This window comes from Microcebus murinus, chromosome 11, assembly GCF_040939455.1.
Source record: "Microcebus murinus isolate Inina chromosome 11, M.murinus_Inina_mat1.0, whole genome shotgun sequence".
NCBI lineage: Eukaryota > Metazoa > Chordata > Mammalia > Primates > Cheirogaleidae > Microcebus > Microcebus murinus.
In genome coordinates this window covers 61,167,579-61,188,264 of record NC_134114.1, presented here as the reverse complement: position 1 = coordinate 61,188,264, position 20,686 = coordinate 61,167,579, and the positions used below count along the sequence as shown (strand labels likewise).

At 34.1% G+C, this 20,686-nt stretch overlaps 1 protein-coding gene across 2 annotated transcripts in view; it reads left to right on the top strand.

Annotated features, from left to right (window-relative positions):
• EDIL3 (EGF like and discoidin domains 3) overlaps positions 1–20,686 on the top strand; it is a 422,082-nt gene that overhangs the window by 244,036 nt on the left and 157,360 nt on the right. For both annotated transcript variants that reach the window (XM_012784391.2, XM_012784390.2), the window contains one exon: positions 7,656–7,769. In XM_012784391.2, the coding sequence (XP_012639845.1) occupies positions 7,656–7,769 (114 nt within the window). The remainder of the gene's footprint in view (positions 1–7,655; positions 7,770–20,686) is intronic.

The window sequence follows — 20,686 nt, the reverse complement described above, 5'->3', positions numbered from 1 at the left end:
GTTACACTGATGTTCTTGGTAAATGAATGTTACCAATAAATCATCATAAACAGTTTGTGTGTTATATCTTCTTATTGAAGAATGCTGATTTTAATTTACTACTGTAGAGTGAATTACTAGTAATATAGCAGAAAGCCAGATCAAAAAGAAGTTCAAGAACAGAAAATTTTAAATATACTGAACTAGTCCCAGAAATGACTGGGAAATCCTCTAGATAATTCTAATTATGACATAATTAACTTCAACATCTGAGTGGGAGGAAAGAATTCCTAGAAATTCATCATAAAGCCATTCAGTCTTAAAAAAGAAATTGAAAGGCCATAGGCTTTAGATAAGAAAAAAAAATAAAAGGTCAAATTTTAAAAGGCAATTACTCACAGGAGGTCTGGAGAATATTTAATAGCTAATGGAGAGCCCAGGGAAGAAGTGTTGTTAAGGATCAAGAATAGCAGGCTCTTGAAAATAAGCTCTCGCAGGCTAATTAGAAGTCAATAACAATATTGCAGTAGGAAAGACAGCCCACGGGAAAGGAATAAGGAAGTCAAGAAATATTGCTTTTGCAAAAGAAAAAAAAAAGGCTTTATCATGGTGTCCTTTTACTATATCAAAATAAGGTGCTCAGCCCAAGAATCAGTGTTCTTTTTTGATGCTTGTTGGGGCCTGGATATACCTGGGGAGGAAGAAGAGATAGATTCATGGTCAAGTTGCCTTTGTCTTTACTAGGAAGAGGTGAGATAGGTTTCTGTCCTCAGGAAGATTGAATGCCCTGGTGCAAATGGTGGTCAGTATTCAAAATATTAATATCTAAACTAAGTTACCAAAATAAATGTGACCAAACTAATAGGGACAGATGGCATTCTCCTGAGGAGTGCTGAAGGAACTCAAGGATGAATTGGGACAATGATAGCCCAGAAGTGCAACTTTATATCGTTCCTACTCTGCAGATTACAAAGGTGAGCCAGTTGGAGACTAATTAATTAGGTTCGAAAGTCTCCAGAATAGACCCCAGAGAATTGGATTCAAGAAATCTCTATTTTATTTCTGGCCAGTTAGTGGAGTCTATAATGAAGAATGAGATTATTGAATATTTAATATCATTCTGAGAAAAAGGAACATGGTTTCTGAGACAAGAAATTATGCCCAGATGATTCATTGTTTTTGAAGGCACCAATAAGTAACTAACAAATACAATTTTCATTTTAAAATCTCTTTGACAACCCACTACTCCAAGGTCAATTTCATGGGCTTTGGGATATAATTTGCACAATTATGGGCCTGACAAAGGTCCAGAACAAAGAAGACGAGGCATAACTGCATAACTGAACATTTCTCAGGATGTGGATGTGTGTAAGCTGAACTCTCTAAAGGATGAGTACTCGAGGAGATCTTAATGAATACATGAGCAATTCTCCAATTCCTGGAAGAGGTTTCTCACAATTAAATCTGTAGAGTGCACATGGGTTAATATTATTTCTGTTAAAAAGAAAAAGAAAAAAACAAGCCAAAGAGGGTAGACTACCAACACACTATTACAAATCTTCAGAAAGTAAATTAAGTATGACATAATGATACAGATAAGTCTAAGTTATGCATATAAAGTGAATGAATCTGTGTAATTAGTTATAACAGAGGCAAGGGCCTGGCAATCCTTGTACAATACTACTTTGGTTTAAAGAAATTCATGTTTCTTTTTAAAGAAATTCAACTGTGTACTTTCTCATCTGTTCCCCCTCCTTCCTTCTTTTCCTTGCTTTCTTCTTTCATCATCAAAAAACAAAACAGAATTTAAAAGAACCTCTCAGAAAACAGTGAGTCATGACTTTACATACAGAAACCTACATGCTGTTCTGATCAGTGTGCCTCAGTTACAAACTCAGTTTTATGGATTCAGGACTTAGCTGGCTATCTTAATTATAAGATGATATTTTAAATGAAACTGTTTTTTTAAAACAGGACTTCAAAAATGACAAATATTATTATTATAAATGAACTATGAATATAACCAAATATGGAGAATTCCTATTTTTATAGGGGGACTGCTATGTCAAATTTTTTCTAGTTCTAAAAATAATCTAGTGTATTTCTGTTTATTTGAAACAGATGTGGACTTTTTTCTGAAAATGATAATGTCTTGATCTGTGACAAGGAGAAATGTTTGTGATTTATTGTAAATATGTTTAATTTTCAATTTATTACATTATATTGTGTGAACATTTATGTCTAGTCTTTAATTAAACATGATTTATACAAGTTGAGGTCAGTTTCCATTTGGATTGCTTGCTGTGTTAATCACAGTACAAACAGCCTTCTCTGCTGAAAGAACTCCTGCATTATACTAATATGTAAATGATTCTGTGTGGTTTTCATCTATTCTCTGAGTCTGAATGTTACTGGAACACTGCAGAACTGCACAAATGCAGAAATGTTTTACTAATTTTGCAACTATATTAAAAAATATAGGTCATTTAAAATAACATTTGTGTTTTTATGAATTTAGTTTTAAGTAATTTTGGAGTTTAAAAAACATTGAAAATGCATATTTAAAGAATGGAAAGGTCATTCTTTGTCACTAATTGGGTATGTCTACACAGCATTCCCACTTTAGCAAATTGCAATCCAATTCATTCCCCTTCACCTTAACCTCTGGGTAAAGGTGTTAACTGTGGTTTTTTAGAATAAGATGTTCTTAATTATAACTTGCTTTCATCAGATCTGGCCTGATTATATTATGAATGGATGATTTAAAGATTGATTTTTCTCAGATAGATCCACAGTCACATATTTTAATTATTATTTATTGTTTAAGAACTTGGAAGATTTAAGCAAGCAAAGAACAGTGTCTGCGTATCAGTAATATTATGTATAATAACTCTTGATGGTTCTCACATTGCTGACTATGAAAACGTCATTCTATCAACATTGCAAAGCAGTGGGAACTGGGTTTGATTGTACTCATGATATATTTTAATCTTAAAATTAAAAAATGCATAGAGCTTCTTACATGAGAATTAAAATACATTGTACCTATTAACATTAAATCTTTTGTGGGTCTCTGTCCTGCCTTTTTTTTGTTTTATTTGTTTCTCAAGTCCATTGCACATCTGGCTTCACTAAGCTCTTCTAAAGTAGAAGAGTGAAGAAAATACCCTCCCATCCTGCTCCACCTTGTCAGTGCCAGAAGATAAAATCCAGTTCCTTCAGTTGGCACTATCAGGATCTGGTCCCCATCTACATCCTCAAACTTGGAATCCTAGTACTATTCTTCACACTCTCTGCTCCAAAGTGGGCTACTGTTGGACATAAGCACAACATTATACCATGAACTTCTTCTCAACATGGCGGTCCCTTCTAGTTCCCTACTTCGGAATACACCAGCATCTCCATCTTGACCTTGTTAATTCTAATTAAACCTTTCTTTTACATCAAAGATCAAATTATAATTTCCTTTAGACATGAGTACTCAGTTTTTTCTCTGTAAGTATATAAAAGAATAACTGTTTATCTCCAACTTTTAAAAATATGGCATTTTTTTTCCCTAAGAAATGATTATTTAACTTAGCCATTGACATGTTCTCATCTAAAACAAATTGTAGTAGGCATGATACAGGTAGAGACATACTGGACGTGTTCCAAAGTAGCCAAAGATTGTTGTCTTACATTGAATTGACAACAAAATAAATATATCAGAGATACCACTTACAAAATTTAATTAAAATGTTTTGCTTGTCAGTTCAATAGAAATAAAGACCAAGTGAAATTTTGATAAGAGCAATATTTCATCATATAAAAATAGTGAAAAAATGACTTATGCTCATTCACTCTTTTTCTTTCATTCTTCTGTAGAGTTTCAGTATCAAATATTTGGGAGTCTATCATATTTTATAGTACGTAGCTCTTTTTAGGGGTCAACAGATCCTGATTTTATCCTATTATGAGTGTTAAAAAATCATCAAATTACTTAGATTTTTTTCTGAACACACCATAAATTGTCTCTATTTTCAAGCTGTGACAGATAACCAGAAATCCAAAAAAGGCTGCCTTTTCAGAGAAAGACATCACCTGCCCAAAGAAATTTAGTCCATACTTTCTATAGTGAACTTAGAATGAGAGGGTGACTAGCTTTCAGGAGAGGATACTGTTTAGAAGAAAGAATTTGAAAGAAAGGATAAAATAGTTTTCCAGCATTTTTTTCCTTGTCTTGTCTTTAGAGGGTAAATTAACAGTCACGCTGCTTTAAGAAACTGTGATAACCCAGGACTTCAGTAATACATTTTGATATGTAATAGTGTACCAGAAGACACATTACAAATCTGAAATAAAATGTTTTCTCATTTTGCTTTGTTTTGCTTAGTTTGTGCACTCCACTATTTCTGTTCATTTGGTGTTAATAAAAATGTTATCAGGAAACATTTGCTGGACACCAGTGGTTTTCCAGACGGAGTGTGGTATTTGCAGGCATACAAAGAACAGGGCAATCTGGAGCTGCATTCTAAGTGTGCCCGTCACCCAACGAGTGTTCATTGTACCTGTTAGGTAGGTTTTCACACATCCCCTCCTCCTCCTATCTCCCTGCTTGATTTCCACTGAGTTTCACTTCCCTCTATGCACATGTGTGCTCATCAGTTAGTTCAAATCTAATAGCAAGTATATGTGGTGCTTGTTTTTCCATTCTTGAGATACTTCACTTAGCAGAAAGTGTCCAGTTCCATCCAAATTGTTGTCAAATTTATCAATTCATCTTTTTTATGGCTGAGTAGTACTCCATGATATACATATAACACATTTTGTTAATCCACTAATGAATTGATTGGCACTTGTGCCGATTCCACATTTTTGCAGTTGTGAATTGTGCTGCTATAAACATTCAAGTGCAGGTGTCTTTGGAATAAAATGACTTCCTGTGAGTAGATACACAATAGCAGGATTGCTGGATTGAATGGTAGGTCTACTTTAAGTTCTTTGAGGAATCTCCATACTATTTTCCATAGTAGTTATACTAATTTGAAGTCCCATAAACAGTGTATATACATTGCTCTCTTTCTGCATCCACATCAGCATCTATTTTTTTGGACTTTCTGATAAAAGCCATTCTAACAGAAGTAATGTGATACCTCATTGTGGTCGTATTAATAATTTGCATTTTCCTAATTATGAGTGATGTTGAGTATTTTTCATATGTTTAATGGCTATTTTTCCATCTTCTTTTGAAACGTTTCTGTTCATGGATTTGCCCATGTTTTAGTGGGGTTGTTTTATCCTTGCTGATTTGATTCAGTTATTTGTAGATTCTGGATGTTAGCCCTTTTTCAGATATATAGTTTGTGAATAATTTCACCCATTCTGTAGGTTGTCTATTTGATCTGTTGATTATTTCCTTAGCTGTGTGGAAGCTTTTTAATTTAATCAGGTCCCATTTACTTGTTTTTGTTGTTGTTGTAATTGCCATTGAGTTCTTCTTCATAAATTCTTTATGCTAATATATAGAAGAGGTTTTTTTTTTAACATTTTATTCTAGAATTCTTATGGTTTCATGCCTTACATTTAACTCTTTTATCCATCTTGAATTAATTTTTGTGAGTGGTGAGAAATATGGATCATATTTCATTCTCCTACATGTGGCTATCCAATTTTCCCAGCACCGTTTATTGAGTGGGGCTTCTTTTCCCTAGTGTATATTGTTGTCTGCTTTGTTAAAGATGAGTTGGCTGCATGCAGATGATCTGGGTTCTCTGTTCTGTTCCATTGGTTTATATCTCTATTTTTGTGCCAATATCATACTGTTTTGACAAAATCCAGCACCCTTTTGTGATAAAAACCCTCAATAAACTAGGCATAGAAGGAACATACCTTAAAATTACAAAAGCCATGTATGACAAACCCACCCAACATCATAGTGAATGGTGAAAAATTGAAAGCATTCCCCCTAAGAACTGGAACAAGACAAGGGTGTCCCCATCACCACTTCTATTCATTGTAGCACTGGAAGTCATATCCAGAACAATCAGACAAAAGAAAGAAAGAAAGGGTATCCAAATCTGGAAAAGAGGAGGTCAAATTATTGCTTTTCATTGACATTATGATGTTACATCTAGAAAAGCCCAAAGACTTCACGAAAAGACTTCTGGAATTGATAAGTAAATTCAGCAGTCTGAGGTTACAAAATCAATGTACACAAATCAGTAGCATTTGTATTCACCAATAACAGTCAAGCTGAGAGTCAGATCAAAGACTCAATATCATTTACAATAGCTACAAAGAAAATAAAATACCTAGGAATATACTTAACCAAGGAGGTGAAATAGCTCTACAAAGAGAACTGTAAAACACTGAGTAAAGAAATCACAGATGACAGAAACAAATCGAAAAGCATATTGCACTCATGGATCAGTAGCATTAACATTGTTAAAATGTGCATACTACCCAAAGGGATTCATAGATTCAGTGCAATTCCCATCAAAATACCAAAGTCATATTTCACAGATCTAGAAAAAAAATTCTATGCTTCATTTAGAACCAGAAAAGAGCCTGAATAGCCAAAGCAATTTTAAGTAAAAAGGACAAATCTGGAGGCATCATATTACCAGACTTCAAACTATACTACAGTACTATAGTTATCATTTGCATATATTGGTGTCAAGTCTTCTCTTCTAGTTACTTTGAAATATATAAAATATTGTTGCTAAAGCAGTCAGTCTATTCTTCTATCAAATATTAGAACTTATTTATTCTATCTAACTGTGTGTTTGTATCCATTGACCAACTTCTCTTCATTCCCCAACTCCCACCCACCTTTTCAGTCTCTGGTATCTACCATTCTATTCTCTGTGTCCATGAGAGCATGTTTTCGTGGCTCTCACATATGAAAACATGTGTTGATTGTCTTTCTGTGCCTGGTTTATTTCACTTAACATGAAATCATTATTTCTTTTTGTGTTCAAAATCTTACTTGTTTTCACTGTTGTCCAAAATTAGAAATGAATTAATATAATTTGCTGAATGTTTTATATTTCATGTTATTTAGCATCATACATAATAATAGTATATCAAAAGTAAGTCCCTTTAGTCATCCTAACTTTAGATACCCTTGAATGAGATTAGGAAGTGATCATCATTTACATTTATTATACTTTGCATGTAACGAGCTTTAGCTATTAACTCTAATTTGCTTCTCATCATATTCATCAAAGGTGAACTATTTAGAAACTAAAACATCTCTGTCAGTTAGAATTTTAATGAATTAAAATAAAATGAGACAGTGTTAATTGGCAGTTGTTGCTACAGGGGAGGTTTCTAGATCTTTTAAGTGATACCAATTCATCTTTTTATCAGGGTTAATTTGTTTGATTTAATTCTAAGGATATACTGAATATTTTCCCCAAACTATTATATTTATTTTCAAAATAGAAGAGTGGTTTATTCTATTGTTCTTTCATCTGGATTCTCAATTTCACTAGAAACTGATTAAAATTTGATTGTTAATAAGTTATTGGTCTTAATCACCATTTGTATTACTGACTAAACACACACACATACATACACATGTACACAAAAAAATAGCATTACTTGGAGATTTTATTTTAAGATTCCTAAAATATTCCAATATCTAGTCACTTTTAACAGTAATTCTCTTTCTCTGTCTTTTCTGTTTTCTTCAGACATAAATGAATGTGAAGCTGATCCTTGTAAAAATGGTGGAATATGTACAGACCTTGTTGCTAACTATTCCTGTGAGTGCCCAGGTGAATTTATGGGAAGAAATTGTCAATATAGTAAGTATTTACGTGTGTGTGTATATATGGGTGTGTGTCTCTCTGTTGGTATATATACAAAAAAACATAATTTTATTTATATGGTCTCTATTTATTATGCAGTCTGAGCCAAAATCAATATCATTTGCTTTCAGAGTGCATAATTAATTGAAAAAGCACATTCTGTATTTGTTGTTATTAGTGTTATTGATACACACATACTCTCCAGGATGTCTTGCTTAGTGTACAATATGCATAGAAGTAGGATCTTGTGACCTGAAAAGAATGACAACAGTTCCTCAGATACACAAATCCATCTCTCCCGTGAATCCTATTTTGGCTTTTGAGTAAGTATATGACCTAAATTTATACCACCAGAGTGGTGACTTTTGTTCAGAAAGTGAATTTTGGACACTGGAACCAGACAGCCTGTGTTACAAATAAAAGGTGGAGGTAAAGGGGGAGGCAGTTGGCCTGTAGCACACACCAGCAAGAACTTTACACATTATTTATTTTTGGAAGTCTAAGACAGTAGGGTCTTGAGATGATGGATCAAATGACAGGGCAATTATTTGCCTGAAGTGTTTACAAAGAATCTGAAAGCACCACTTTCCTACAAAAGAGCAGGGACAAGGCAGGACTAGGGCCAATGGGATGGGGCCCATATGGAGTTTAAACACATGCAAACGAGAACACAAATGCTATAGCTTTGTAATTGTTGGAAGCTTATAGACACTTCATACTGCTGCTGCTTTGATGTAGTATACAATTATTATTATTATACAATCTGAGCACCACAACATTATTTTGCAAGTTCAGAATGCAGATGCAGAAACTGAGATGCACATGATGTGGTTTACCCCAGCTTTCACAGATAGTGACAAAAGCAGGACTAGGAAGAACACAGATCTCTAATTCCCAGTTCCATGTAATTTCCTCACAATTGAGATGCCTCTTCAGATCGAGATGTACAAGATAAACATGAATACGCACTACACGTGTTCTCTCCCTTACACACACACACACACACACACACACCCCACACCCATAGTGCTTTATCTTTAGCTATAGTGAAGAATTTATTTCTCACTTTCCTTCTCTTTCTTCCTCTTCAACCATGATCTTTACAAAATAAAGAATATTGTTAAATAATTTGAGTTACATATGTAAACAAAATAACGATCTATAAATGGGATGCTCATTTCCCTAGTACTGAAAAACTGCACTAAAATAACTAAATTCTGAATATCATAGAAAAAATTTAGATTGGGGGAAAAACTTTCTAAGCTTAAAATAATTGAGGGAGGACATTCAACTTGAGTTGATGATGCCAGCTGCAAGACACAGACAGAGGGAAAGGGCAGGCTGAGCAAGCAGATTGACCATATAACTACATAGAACAATTGCCATCCAAGCAACTAATGTAGACACCTTCCCACAAAGCATTTAACTAAATGCCCACAAAAGTAACTCAGACCGAGGTTCAGCTGGTCTTTGGTCCACCACAGGCATAGCACTTGCATCCTCCTTTGTTTCCTGGAATGTGAAGATGGCTACCCAGACAGTGCTGGAAGTTGTGCTAAAATGTTCCTCCAAGATACTTGTAAACGAACACTTTATTAATATAAGGAATAACAAAAAACTGATATCAGTGACCATTTCACTTTCATGCAGCCAAAACAGAGAGATCTGGTGCCAGAATAGGAGATCCTCCAGGAAGCACTAGAACTTTGGCAGAGTTTAGAACGGTACCTGGATGAGAGCATGTCCAGGAAGAGTAAGTCAGTCCACCTCTGACCTGTAGGAGGCCTGGCCAGGGGAACAATTGGAAGGAGAGGCCTTCTCATGTTCCTAAAAGGATTGTATAAGAGCCATGTCATGAGAACCCTGCCTAGGGATGCGTATCACTCTGTGGTGGTGAAGCGCTAGCTCTCTGAATGAGCTGCAGAAGAAGTGGTGTCTGAGGTTGTAGACTTCCTGGGAGAGGGGACCTAGAGCATGGAGCTATAGGGTGTGGAATAATTGGGGTATAGGTGAGAGTTGATAGGTTGGCAATGGGGAGTTATAAGACAAACACTAAGGCCATGGAAATGGGAGAGATGCCCTTGTCCTGCCGTGCTGAGCACGAAGCCACCAGACAGCCAGCTAGATGCTTATATGTTGAAATAGAAGAAAACCTGAATGTGAACTAGATGAACATTATTAACAGATTAACTAAATGTTTAAACTAATGACTAAAGCCCATACATCTTCATACATCAGAGACTTTTACTGAGAAGTCTCCTCGAGAAGAAAGCAGCCTGATTGATTATGGTAGGACATACTAAAATAGACTGTCAATTTAATTGCCACCAGTTTGTGTCCAGTGTCTTCCAATCAGCTTTTGATATTGTGTTTAATGAAACTTTTGTTTTTTCTTTGATTTGAATATATATATATTATATATATAATTATATATATAATATATATTATATTTTATAAATATAAATATAAATATAATTATATATATAATAAATTATATATATTATATATAAATATATATAATATATATATATTTATTATATATATAATATATATATATATATACATTTGGACTTAGACTTCTCTTTGAACATGAGTGTGATAGTGACATGCCTTCCTTAACCTATCAGGTGCTCTGACGTTCTAGCATTTCCTTTATTTATTTCTGTGCCTCAACAAAGAGATCAGAAAGAGTCACTTAGGGGCTGGGCGCGGTGGCTCACGCCTGTAATCCTAGCACTCTAGGAGGCCGAGGCAGGCCAATTGCTCGAGGTCAGGAGTTCGAAACCAGCCTGAGCAAGAGCGAGACCCCGTCTCTACTATAAATGGAAATAAATTAATTGGCCAACTAATATATGTAGAAAAAAAATTAGCCAGGCATGGTGGCTCATGCCTGCAGTCCCAGCTACTTGGGAGGCTGAGGCAGGAGGATTGGTTGAGCCCAGGAGTTTGAGGTTGCTGTGAGCTAGGCTGACGCCATGGCACTCACTCTAGCCTGAGCAACAAAGTGAGACTCTGTCTCAAAAAAAAAAGAAACAAGAAACAAGAAACAGTCATTAGGGTACAATCTAAAATATGTTTCCGTATTGAGGTGTTTGTTTTTATTTTATTAATTTGTAGTAGCATGTAATAAATTAAGGATCCTCATTCTCCCTATTTCCTAAGTTTCTGGAGATAGGGTTCTACGTTCTAATGTGGCATCTTAGTTTTTAGACAATCCAGAGTTTGTTTTGTTGTTTTAAAAAGGGCATTCTGCCACACTGATGATTTAGTTTTGACCATTGAGCACTTAGAGAACTAACTCACTGCGGGAGCACAGAGAAACATGTCCAGGTTACAGGTGGTACCCGCTCTAAGCTTCTTGAAGTGAGGATCATGGAAGGGGACATCACATAGATTATAAACCATGTGCTGGCTTCCACCCTGGAATAAGATTGATAAACTTTCTCTTGGGCTTTGTATCCAGAGGGTCACCACTGGGTCTGTTTACACCTGCAATAATGGCAGAGAAGTGATTTGTTTTGGCAGGTAATTCAGGAAGGAGAGGGAAGAGAGAATGGTGGGTGCTAACTGCTGAGTTTACTATACTGAAATGCCATTACCCTCATGTTCAAATCTAAACTGTCTTCAGTCCAGTCTTGGGTTCCTGCACTCATAGTTGCTTCACTTGTCCCATTTTTTTCTTATTTATACAGATGGAATAATTAGGTTCACCACATTTTGTTGGAATTTTATGTTTCAGATGTATTTTAGAATAAAAACATTCTCAACACTCTCCCCAAAATAATAAATTATAAAAGATATTGCAAAAGAATAGAACTGACTAAATATCTGTCAAAAGTAGTAAAGTATAAAAGATAAATTAATAAACTGAGGAAATATTTATAATAAACATAGAAGATAAATATCAATTATCCTTAATTCATTGTAGTTTTGAATTAAATAACATTAGTCATAATTTTAAAAAGCATGAACAGAACCTTCCCCCCCCCGGGAAGTAATTTAATATTTATTATATTATGGTTGAGTTGGTCCTTCATCTCTATCCTTTCTGTATATTTTGAATTTTCAAAAATAGGCATAGATTGCCTTTATGGTCTGAAAAGAATAATTATATTTTACAGGAATTCTTAATGAGAGAGCATGAGATATGGGAATAAACCGGAACCGATTGTGCATCTTTTTCTGCCCCTTCCTGTTGCTTTGTATCTACCACTTCTTATCTTGAAAGTGAAAGTGGAAGAAGGGTAGCAGAAAAAATGAAAATAGATAAAACAGATAAACAGAAAAGGGCGAAATGCTAAAAAGAAGCAGAGACTAGTTGGCATTTAAAAAGAACATAGAAATAAAAGGAGGGAGGAGGGAAAGGAGTGAGAGCTGTTAAATCATGGCTCCCTTCTGAACACGAGGCTCCATAGGAAGCCGCGCACAGGCTCACACGTATGCACACATACAAAAGCACACATGTGAGCATGCACACACACTCAGGAATTTGCCTTAATCATGAGATCATTGGAAAGCAAAGGAGGTGACAAAAAGTTTTTTAAAGGCATAAAAAATCCCACCTTACAATTTTGCTGATGGGAGTCTCTTCTCTACTTATAAGTATGTTCCTTTCAGCTCCACCCAGCTGCTAGAGAGAACTTGTTTTTTTAAAAAAAAAAAAAAGCCAGAATGCACTGCCTTGTCACTTAAGTGTTCTACTGGCTTCTGATGTCAGGCAGAGTGAAAGTGAGAGTCTTAATTCCTGCAGCTAGCCCACAGGACCTGCTTGTACCCAGGATTACTCCTTCACCTCTCTCTGATCCCATCTCCTCTTGCTCTCTCTTTCTTGTGCACTGCTCTGGTCACACTGGCCTCCTAATTGCTCCTGGGCACACACTGGCACATTGTTGCACTGGAACCTTCCCTCTCCCATTTCTCTCCTTCTGTAATAGTCTCTGTTGTGACACACTCCCATGCCCCCTTGAGGTCATTGCATAAAACACCTATCCTCAGTGATGCTTCCCTGGCCTCTCAGCCCCCTACCTCAACACGTTGGAACACACACTAACCTCCTTCTTCTTTGCTTTATTTTTTTTCTTCTTTGCTTTAATCACTACCATGTATTTTCAATTTTATAGATTATTTATTGATTATTCTCCCAAGAGATATGCCTCTTGAGGGAGAGATTTTATTGCTATGATCACAGTTGCCAGAATAGTGCTGGCATAGAGTAAATGTTTGATAAATATTTCCTGAATGAATGAATGAACCTAGCATTCTGAGTTCCTCAAGTATAGGAATGATATCTGATTTCTCTGGCTTTCCTCCGCTATGTTCAAGTTATTGTTCATCTGACTTTCCATTTTCTAAGGAGTACTCTGAAGATGCTTTTCCCAGTATATAAAATGTAATCTTGTCATACTAGTTGGTACTTAGTAAATGTTGATAGGAACTTGAATTGCTTTTCTTTGATTTTATAAAATCTTTTATGACTCTACATTGCTATACGCAAATGGATTTAAAATAAGAGAGGCAAACAGATCGTGTTTCTCTTTTTAGGCCACTTCTACATGTGAACATCTTGATAATTTATATTATGTCACTTATTTATCCCTTTTAAATAATCAACAGCACATATGAATGCTGTGATCTTCGCAGCTAGTATCACAAACAAGCCTTGAAAATATCAATGCGGTAATTTTGGAGATAATTTGTTTCACTATAGACAGACTGATTATGGTATCTTTTCACTCGTTATCAAAAGGATTCGCTCATTTCAGATCTTTCTCTGCTTTTCTCTTATTCTTACTTGACTTCCCATTTTAAGTGAAATATGAAGGCTGCCTTTGCCAGTATAATCAAATAAAACATTTTCAACATTAGTGATATATCATTTATTAAAAATTAAAATGTATTTATTTATTTTCAGTTAAACAATTAAAAGCATGTCATTAATGTTGTGATATTACCTTAATAAAAATTACAAAAATAGATATGTGAATTCTTTATTATAATGTATGTCTTTAATTAATATAGCTATTAAGAACTCTTTTTTTATTTCAGCATAATATGGGGGTACAAATGTTAAGATTACATACATTGCTCTTGTCTTCCCTCCCCCCTCGAGTCAGAACTTCAAGCATGTCCATCCCCCTGACAATGCACATTGCACTTATAATGTATATATATAAACCCACCTCCTCTTCCCCCCTCCCACCTGCCTGTCACAGATAAATGTTTTTTTTTTTTTTTTTAACATTTTGGTTAGATTTTATAACTTTGCCTTTGCCTAGCTAGCCAGGGTTAGAGGTATGCCCTTCCCTTCCACACTGTTTGCCACATCCCTCAGATGTGGGTCTACCCCCCATCCCCTGAATCTCTGGTGAACACTACCACCCTTTAAGCACCATATTGATAATCGGTCAGTACCAATTTGATGGCGAGTACATATGGAGCCCATTTTTCTGATCTTGTGTCACCTCACTTTGGATAATGGGCATAAGCTCAATCCAGGATAATATAAGTGGTGCTAGCTTGCTGTCTTTTCTTAGAATCGAGTGATATTCCATTATAAACGTATACTCTTTGTGGAAAAGAATTTGGAGATACCTCAAACAGCTAAAAATAGAAATACCATTTGGCTCAGCAATAGCACTATTAGGCATTTACCCAAAAGAGCATAAGACATTCTATTATAAAGACATCTGCACCCGAATGTTTATGGCAGCACAATTCACTATTGCAAGGACATGGAAACAACCTAAGTGCCCATCAATTCATGACTGGATTATTAAAATTTGGTATATGTTTACAATGGAATATTACTCAATTCTAAGAACTTTTACTTTATAAAGAACAAAGGTATATCTAGCTGTATCTATCTATTATGACCTTATGGACAATAATGTGAGAATTATTATACAAATCAATTGCTTATTGAACATTTTCAGTAACAGCATATTTATTTCAAATGTAAATGAACCTATTAATACCAGGCAAAAAAAATCTGCCTATAATTTTTCCAGTAATTATTTACTAATTATATTTGTGGGGGGTAAGGCAATAATATTTCTGATTTAAATAATTTCAGTTTAGATTTCTAGATGAGGATCATACAACTTATTTACTTTTTTGGTTTAATTTTTTATTTATTTATAAAGGATTTGATTAAATTTTATTTTTTATTTTACTTGAAATTACTTTTGCTGGATATGTAAAAACCATTTAGATGTTCCTACAGTATTTATTATAGCATTACAGCAATTCTTCTAATTAAAGTCCTAATTTAGACTCCCTTGTTGCTTTTAAATGGTATAAGCTCATGTGTTCAGACTGCTATTTTCATAAACAACTTGAAAGGAAAATGATGATAAACTGGAATGAGAAACCTATTCTCATAAGAACAGATATGCTTTACCATGTATATTTAACAGAACATGATGCTTAAACTAGAGTAAGTGCAATGAAAATTGATAGCTTGTTAGTTAAATAATCTAGAAATAACTAGGATTGTTTTCATTTATTTGACTGTGTAGTCCACAATAGCCGTATGTATTTCCCTCCTGGGGGTTTAAATGTGACATGATTGAATTTCAGGACTGGCACACAAATTCATTTTCATCACTGACACTACTTCTGGAAATTGAAATAGTTACCAAGGGAGCTCTATAATGAAACATCCCGAAACTATTATGCCAAAAAAATTAAGACTTAAATGATTTCAGAGGGTTTTATTAAAAATGAAAACTAAAATCTTCAACTAAGGATAAAGTTGTATTACCAAATGTGAATATGAGCCAGTTTTTTAAATTTAATAAAATAAATAATTTAGTTAATTCTATGGCTCTTTATTCTATCTGTAACATAAGGAAAAAGATGATACATGTGAATATATTTTGAAAACTGTAAATTAATATTTTCTTATCATGATTATTTGAACAGCTATAACTCTTTTAGCCATCATTATAAAGGAACTAGGATTTGCAACACAAACATAAACAATATATACTTTGTATATGTACATGTATATTCTTTCTTTTGATATCAGTGTGTTCCACCAAGTACATTTGGATAAGTACAAACTTATTCAGTGAAAATTACTAAAATATTTTATAGAATAGATAAATAAATTATGCAACTTGTATTTTATTGTTGAACATTTTCTAAAGAAGAATTTATAAATAAGGACAAATGCATCTGTTTTGTTTACTCAACTGTATCTTGTCACCAGCTAATTGCCATACAATGTATTGATTTTAATTTAGACTTTACCATGTAGCAAGCACTATCGTAAGTATTTTAGATATTAATTTTTTAAACTTCTTAGCACTCTTTGTAGTAATTACTATTTATCACCGGTTCCATTTGACGGAGAAAACCGATCTACTGAGTGAGTAAATACTTTTCATAGGTTCACATGGCTAGTAAACTGCAGAGCTTGGCCTTAATCCCAGGCATTGACACTGCAGAGATTACAGTCCTAGCATGGTAGGATTCTTCCCTTTGTAGCATAAAAGGACACTGTTTATTGCACTGTACACATTAAAAACACTTGCACTTGACAAGTGGTCTTGGCAAGTGGCTGCAAATAAGAGGATAGAACACAGGCTTTGCATTCAAATAGAACTGGAGTTTAAACTCTGACTTTTTCTACTTGTAACTGTATGTCCTGAACAAGCCAGTGGTTCCAACTGAGCATCAGATTTCTCATCTATAAATAGAACTCATAATTCCTTTTGATATATATTGATAGGAAGATTAAAATTAATAGCATACATAAATATTTAGTAAAATAATTAGGCCAATAAATGTTATATATGAAGAAATAATTGTGTAAATACACACAAAATTTCTTTTTAATTATTTGAAAAGCAAATACTTTTGTATCTCACCTTTTATTTTGTCATAATTTTGTGTGAGTTTACATTTTATTATATACTCAAACAATTCATTAATATTTAGTAAATGATAGTAAATGAGTGTATTTCCTTGAGAACAATTGGTGTAAAAGTCAAGAATAATGTATTGCACACCATGTTTACAGGTACCTAAATTTAGGAAATCCTGTGGCATTAACATAAGTTTAAAAAAATAAATTTTCTAAATCATACCAAAATTATTATAATAGAAAGGATTTGCTAGGTTTTTTCAAAAATATGATATAACATACTTCTGAATCACAAACAATTTGATTTCATTTTCTGTTTGTATCTTTGCAATTATTGTAAGATATCACTGTTATTTGATCAAGTATTTTAGTGAATGACAAACAGATGTGAACAGTGGAATGAATAATTTCAGTATTTTATTACACTGTAAAAATGATCAAAGGTTATAGTTTTATACTATAGAATACTGAATTCCTACTCTTCTACATTCTGGCTATGACATAGACCCAAAAGCAAAATATAGAGAAATTCTGATGCAAAAATAAAGAAGATTTTTTTTTAAAAAAAGAGATGTTTATAAGAAAGTGAAAATAATAATTAAAGCTCATGTAAGTTTAATAAGAAAATTATATAAGTCTTTATTTATTGAGCTTTTCTTAATGTAATTATATACCAGGTTTATAGAACATATATTAATAAATTTATTTATTCACCAAATTGCATCAAACAGCAGCCACTTTCTACTGCTGTGACAACAATGGTAATTCAAATTAATTCAATTCCTGCTCTCATAGAGTATACAGATTTATAGATGAGAAAAACAAGATTACTAATATATAATATTTAAGTAAGACATCATAAGTGACATGAAGGCAAAGAAGAGGGAGCTGTGATAGGGATACTTGTCTTATTTGGAGGGGTTGGAAGGAAGACCAGGCCACCTCATCTGAGGTGAGGCCAGTAGAATGTATAGTAGGTACCTAAACAAAAAGAGGAAGGGTGGTAGAGATGAGAGTTTTACAAAGAGAAAAGCAATATTCTCAAGAATAAACAGATTTTTGTCCTTAAGAATCTTAATACATTGAGCATCAAATCAGAGACTCAATACCATGCACAATAGCCACCAAGAAAACACAATATGTAGGAATACACTTAACCAAGGAGGTGAAAGAAAGATATCTACAAAGAGAACTACAAAGCACTGAGCAAAGAGATAGCAAAAGACACAAACAAATGCAAAAACATATCATGCTCGTGGATCAGTAGAATCAACATTGTTAAAATGTGCATACTACCCCAAGTGATTTACAAAATCAATGCAATCCCCATAAAAAATGCCAAAGCCGTATTTCACAGGTCTAAAAAAATAATAATAATTCTGTGCTTCATTTGGAGTCAGGAAAGAGCCCAAATGGCCAAAGCAATCTTAAGGAAAAAGAACAAATCTGAAGACATCACATTACTAGTCTTCAAACTATACCATAAGACTATAGTAACCAAAACAACATGGTATTGGCAAAAAACAGAGATATAAACCGATGGAACAGAACAAAGAACCCATATATAAAACCATCCATATACAACCAACTGATCTTTGACACAGCAGACAACAGTATACAGTGGAGAAAAAAAAGCACTATCCAATAAATAGTGATGAGAGAATTGGATAGCCACATGCAAAAGAATGAAACAGGATGCATATATCTCACCACTCACAAAAATTAATTCACAGTGGATCAAAGACTTAAATGAAGGCATGAAACTATAAGAATGCTAGAAGAAAATGTTGAAAAAACTCTTCTAGATATTGGCCAAGGCAAAGAATTTATGAATAAGACCCCAAAGGCAATCATAGCAGCAACAAAAGTAATAAGTGGGACTTAATTGAATTATAAAACTCTGCACAGCTAAGGAAATAATCAACAGATCAAATAAACAACCTCCAGAATGGGAGAAAATATTTGCAAGCTACACTTCCAATAAAGTGCTAATGACCAGAATCTATTAAGAACTCAAACAAATCAGCAAAAAAAACAAAAACAAACAAACAAACAAACAAAAAACAAGCAACCAAACTAACAAGTGGGCAAAAGACATGAACAGAAGCTTTTCAAAAGAAGATAGGCAAATGCTCACCAAACATATGAAAAAATGGTCAACATCACTAAGGGAAATGCAAATTAAAACCACAATGAAATATCACCTTATCCCAGTTAGAATGGCTTTTATTAAAAAGTCCAAATAGCATAGATGCTGGCTTGGATGTAGAGAGAAAGGAACACTTTTAGTTCTTTGAGGAATCTCTATACTGTTTGGGGGACTGCAAATTAGTATAACCTCCATTGAAAACAGTATAGAGATTCCTCAAAGAACTGAAAGTAGCCCTGCCATTTGTTCAAGCAATCCCACTACTATTTACCCAAAGGAAGGGAATTCATTTTATCAAAAAGACACCTGCAGTCAAATGTTTATTATACCACAATTCACAATTGCAAAGATGTGGAATCAACCCAATTACCTATCAATTCATGACTGGATTAACAAATTGCGGTACATGTATACTATAGAATACTATTCAGCCATGAAAAGGATGCATTAAAGCCTTTTGCAGCAATTTGGTTGGAAGTGGAGACCATTACCCTAAGGGAAGTATCTAATGAATGGAAAAACAAATACCACGTTTACTGGCTATTAAATTGGAGCTAACCAGTCATCACACATGTCCACAGAGGGAAGTAAAAATAAGTGGGAATCAAACAGGAGGGAGGGAGGAGGAGAAGATGGGCAAAAACCTACCTAATGGGTACAAAAAGCACCATTTGGGTGATGGGCACACTTATAACCCTAACTCGAGCATAACAAAAGCAATTTATACAACCCAAAACATTTGTACCCCCATAATTTTTGAAATAATAAAAAAAATCTTAGTATTTAGTGGATGAATTAAGACTGCTGTTTAATCATCATGTGATATAACTTTTAGTATACCTTATCTTTTATGCTTTAACATTCTGGAGTCATGAAATTTCACTTTGGAGTCATGACCAGTCCATGACAAACAATATTTCTATATTAAAAATCTATCTTATAAACTATATTTTTTGCAATCACAAGGGATTTTTAAAACACCATAATAGATTTTAACTTTTATAAATGTAACAAGATATCAAAGAGAAAAGAAGAAAAATAATTATTCAAATTTAATCCTGTTTTATTCCAGAAAACAAATATTAAATATCTCTTCTGTTTTAGAAATGAACAGGGTACTTTGGTAGTGATTTTTGTCATTGAAAGTATTGGCTAATTTAATTTAATATTAATCTACTTTTCTTGCAATATGGAAAATAGGACTTAGTTCAGAACTCCAATGGAATAAAAGAAAGAAAATTTACCTCAAGCTGGCCCCTTGTGAACATAAAAAACAATAAAGGAATTGACTGTCCCTTGATGGAAATCTTCTTTTCAGAATTTATTATTTTTGTTTGTTTGTTTGAGACAGAGTCTCGCTTTGTTGCCCAGGCTAGAGTGAGTGCCATCGTGTCAGCCTAGCTCACAGCAACCTCAAACTCCTGGGCTCAAGCAATCCTGCTGCCTCAGCCTCCCAAGTAGCTGGGACTACAGGCATGCGCCACCATGCCCGGCTAATTTTTTCTATTTATATTAGTTGACCAATTAATTTCTTTCTATTTATAGTAGAGACGGGGTCTTGCTCTTGCTCAGGCTGGTTTCAAACTCCTGACCTCGATCAATCCGCCCACCTCGGCCTTCCAGAGTGCTAGGATTACAGGTGTGAGCCACTGCGCCCGGCCAGGATTTATTATCTAATATTAAATCTAAGGTGCATAATATTTAAACCTACTTATAAATACATAGAGATATAGGTATAATACCCATAACTACATGTACTTGAATATAGGTAATTATTTTAACTTAATTTCTCACATTCTTTTAAATGATGTGACAGTAAGTTACACACCCAAAAAACAATGTGGTACAAGTATTTCAATAGCCTTCAAAGAAAAAAATTATTCCATTACTGTAGGA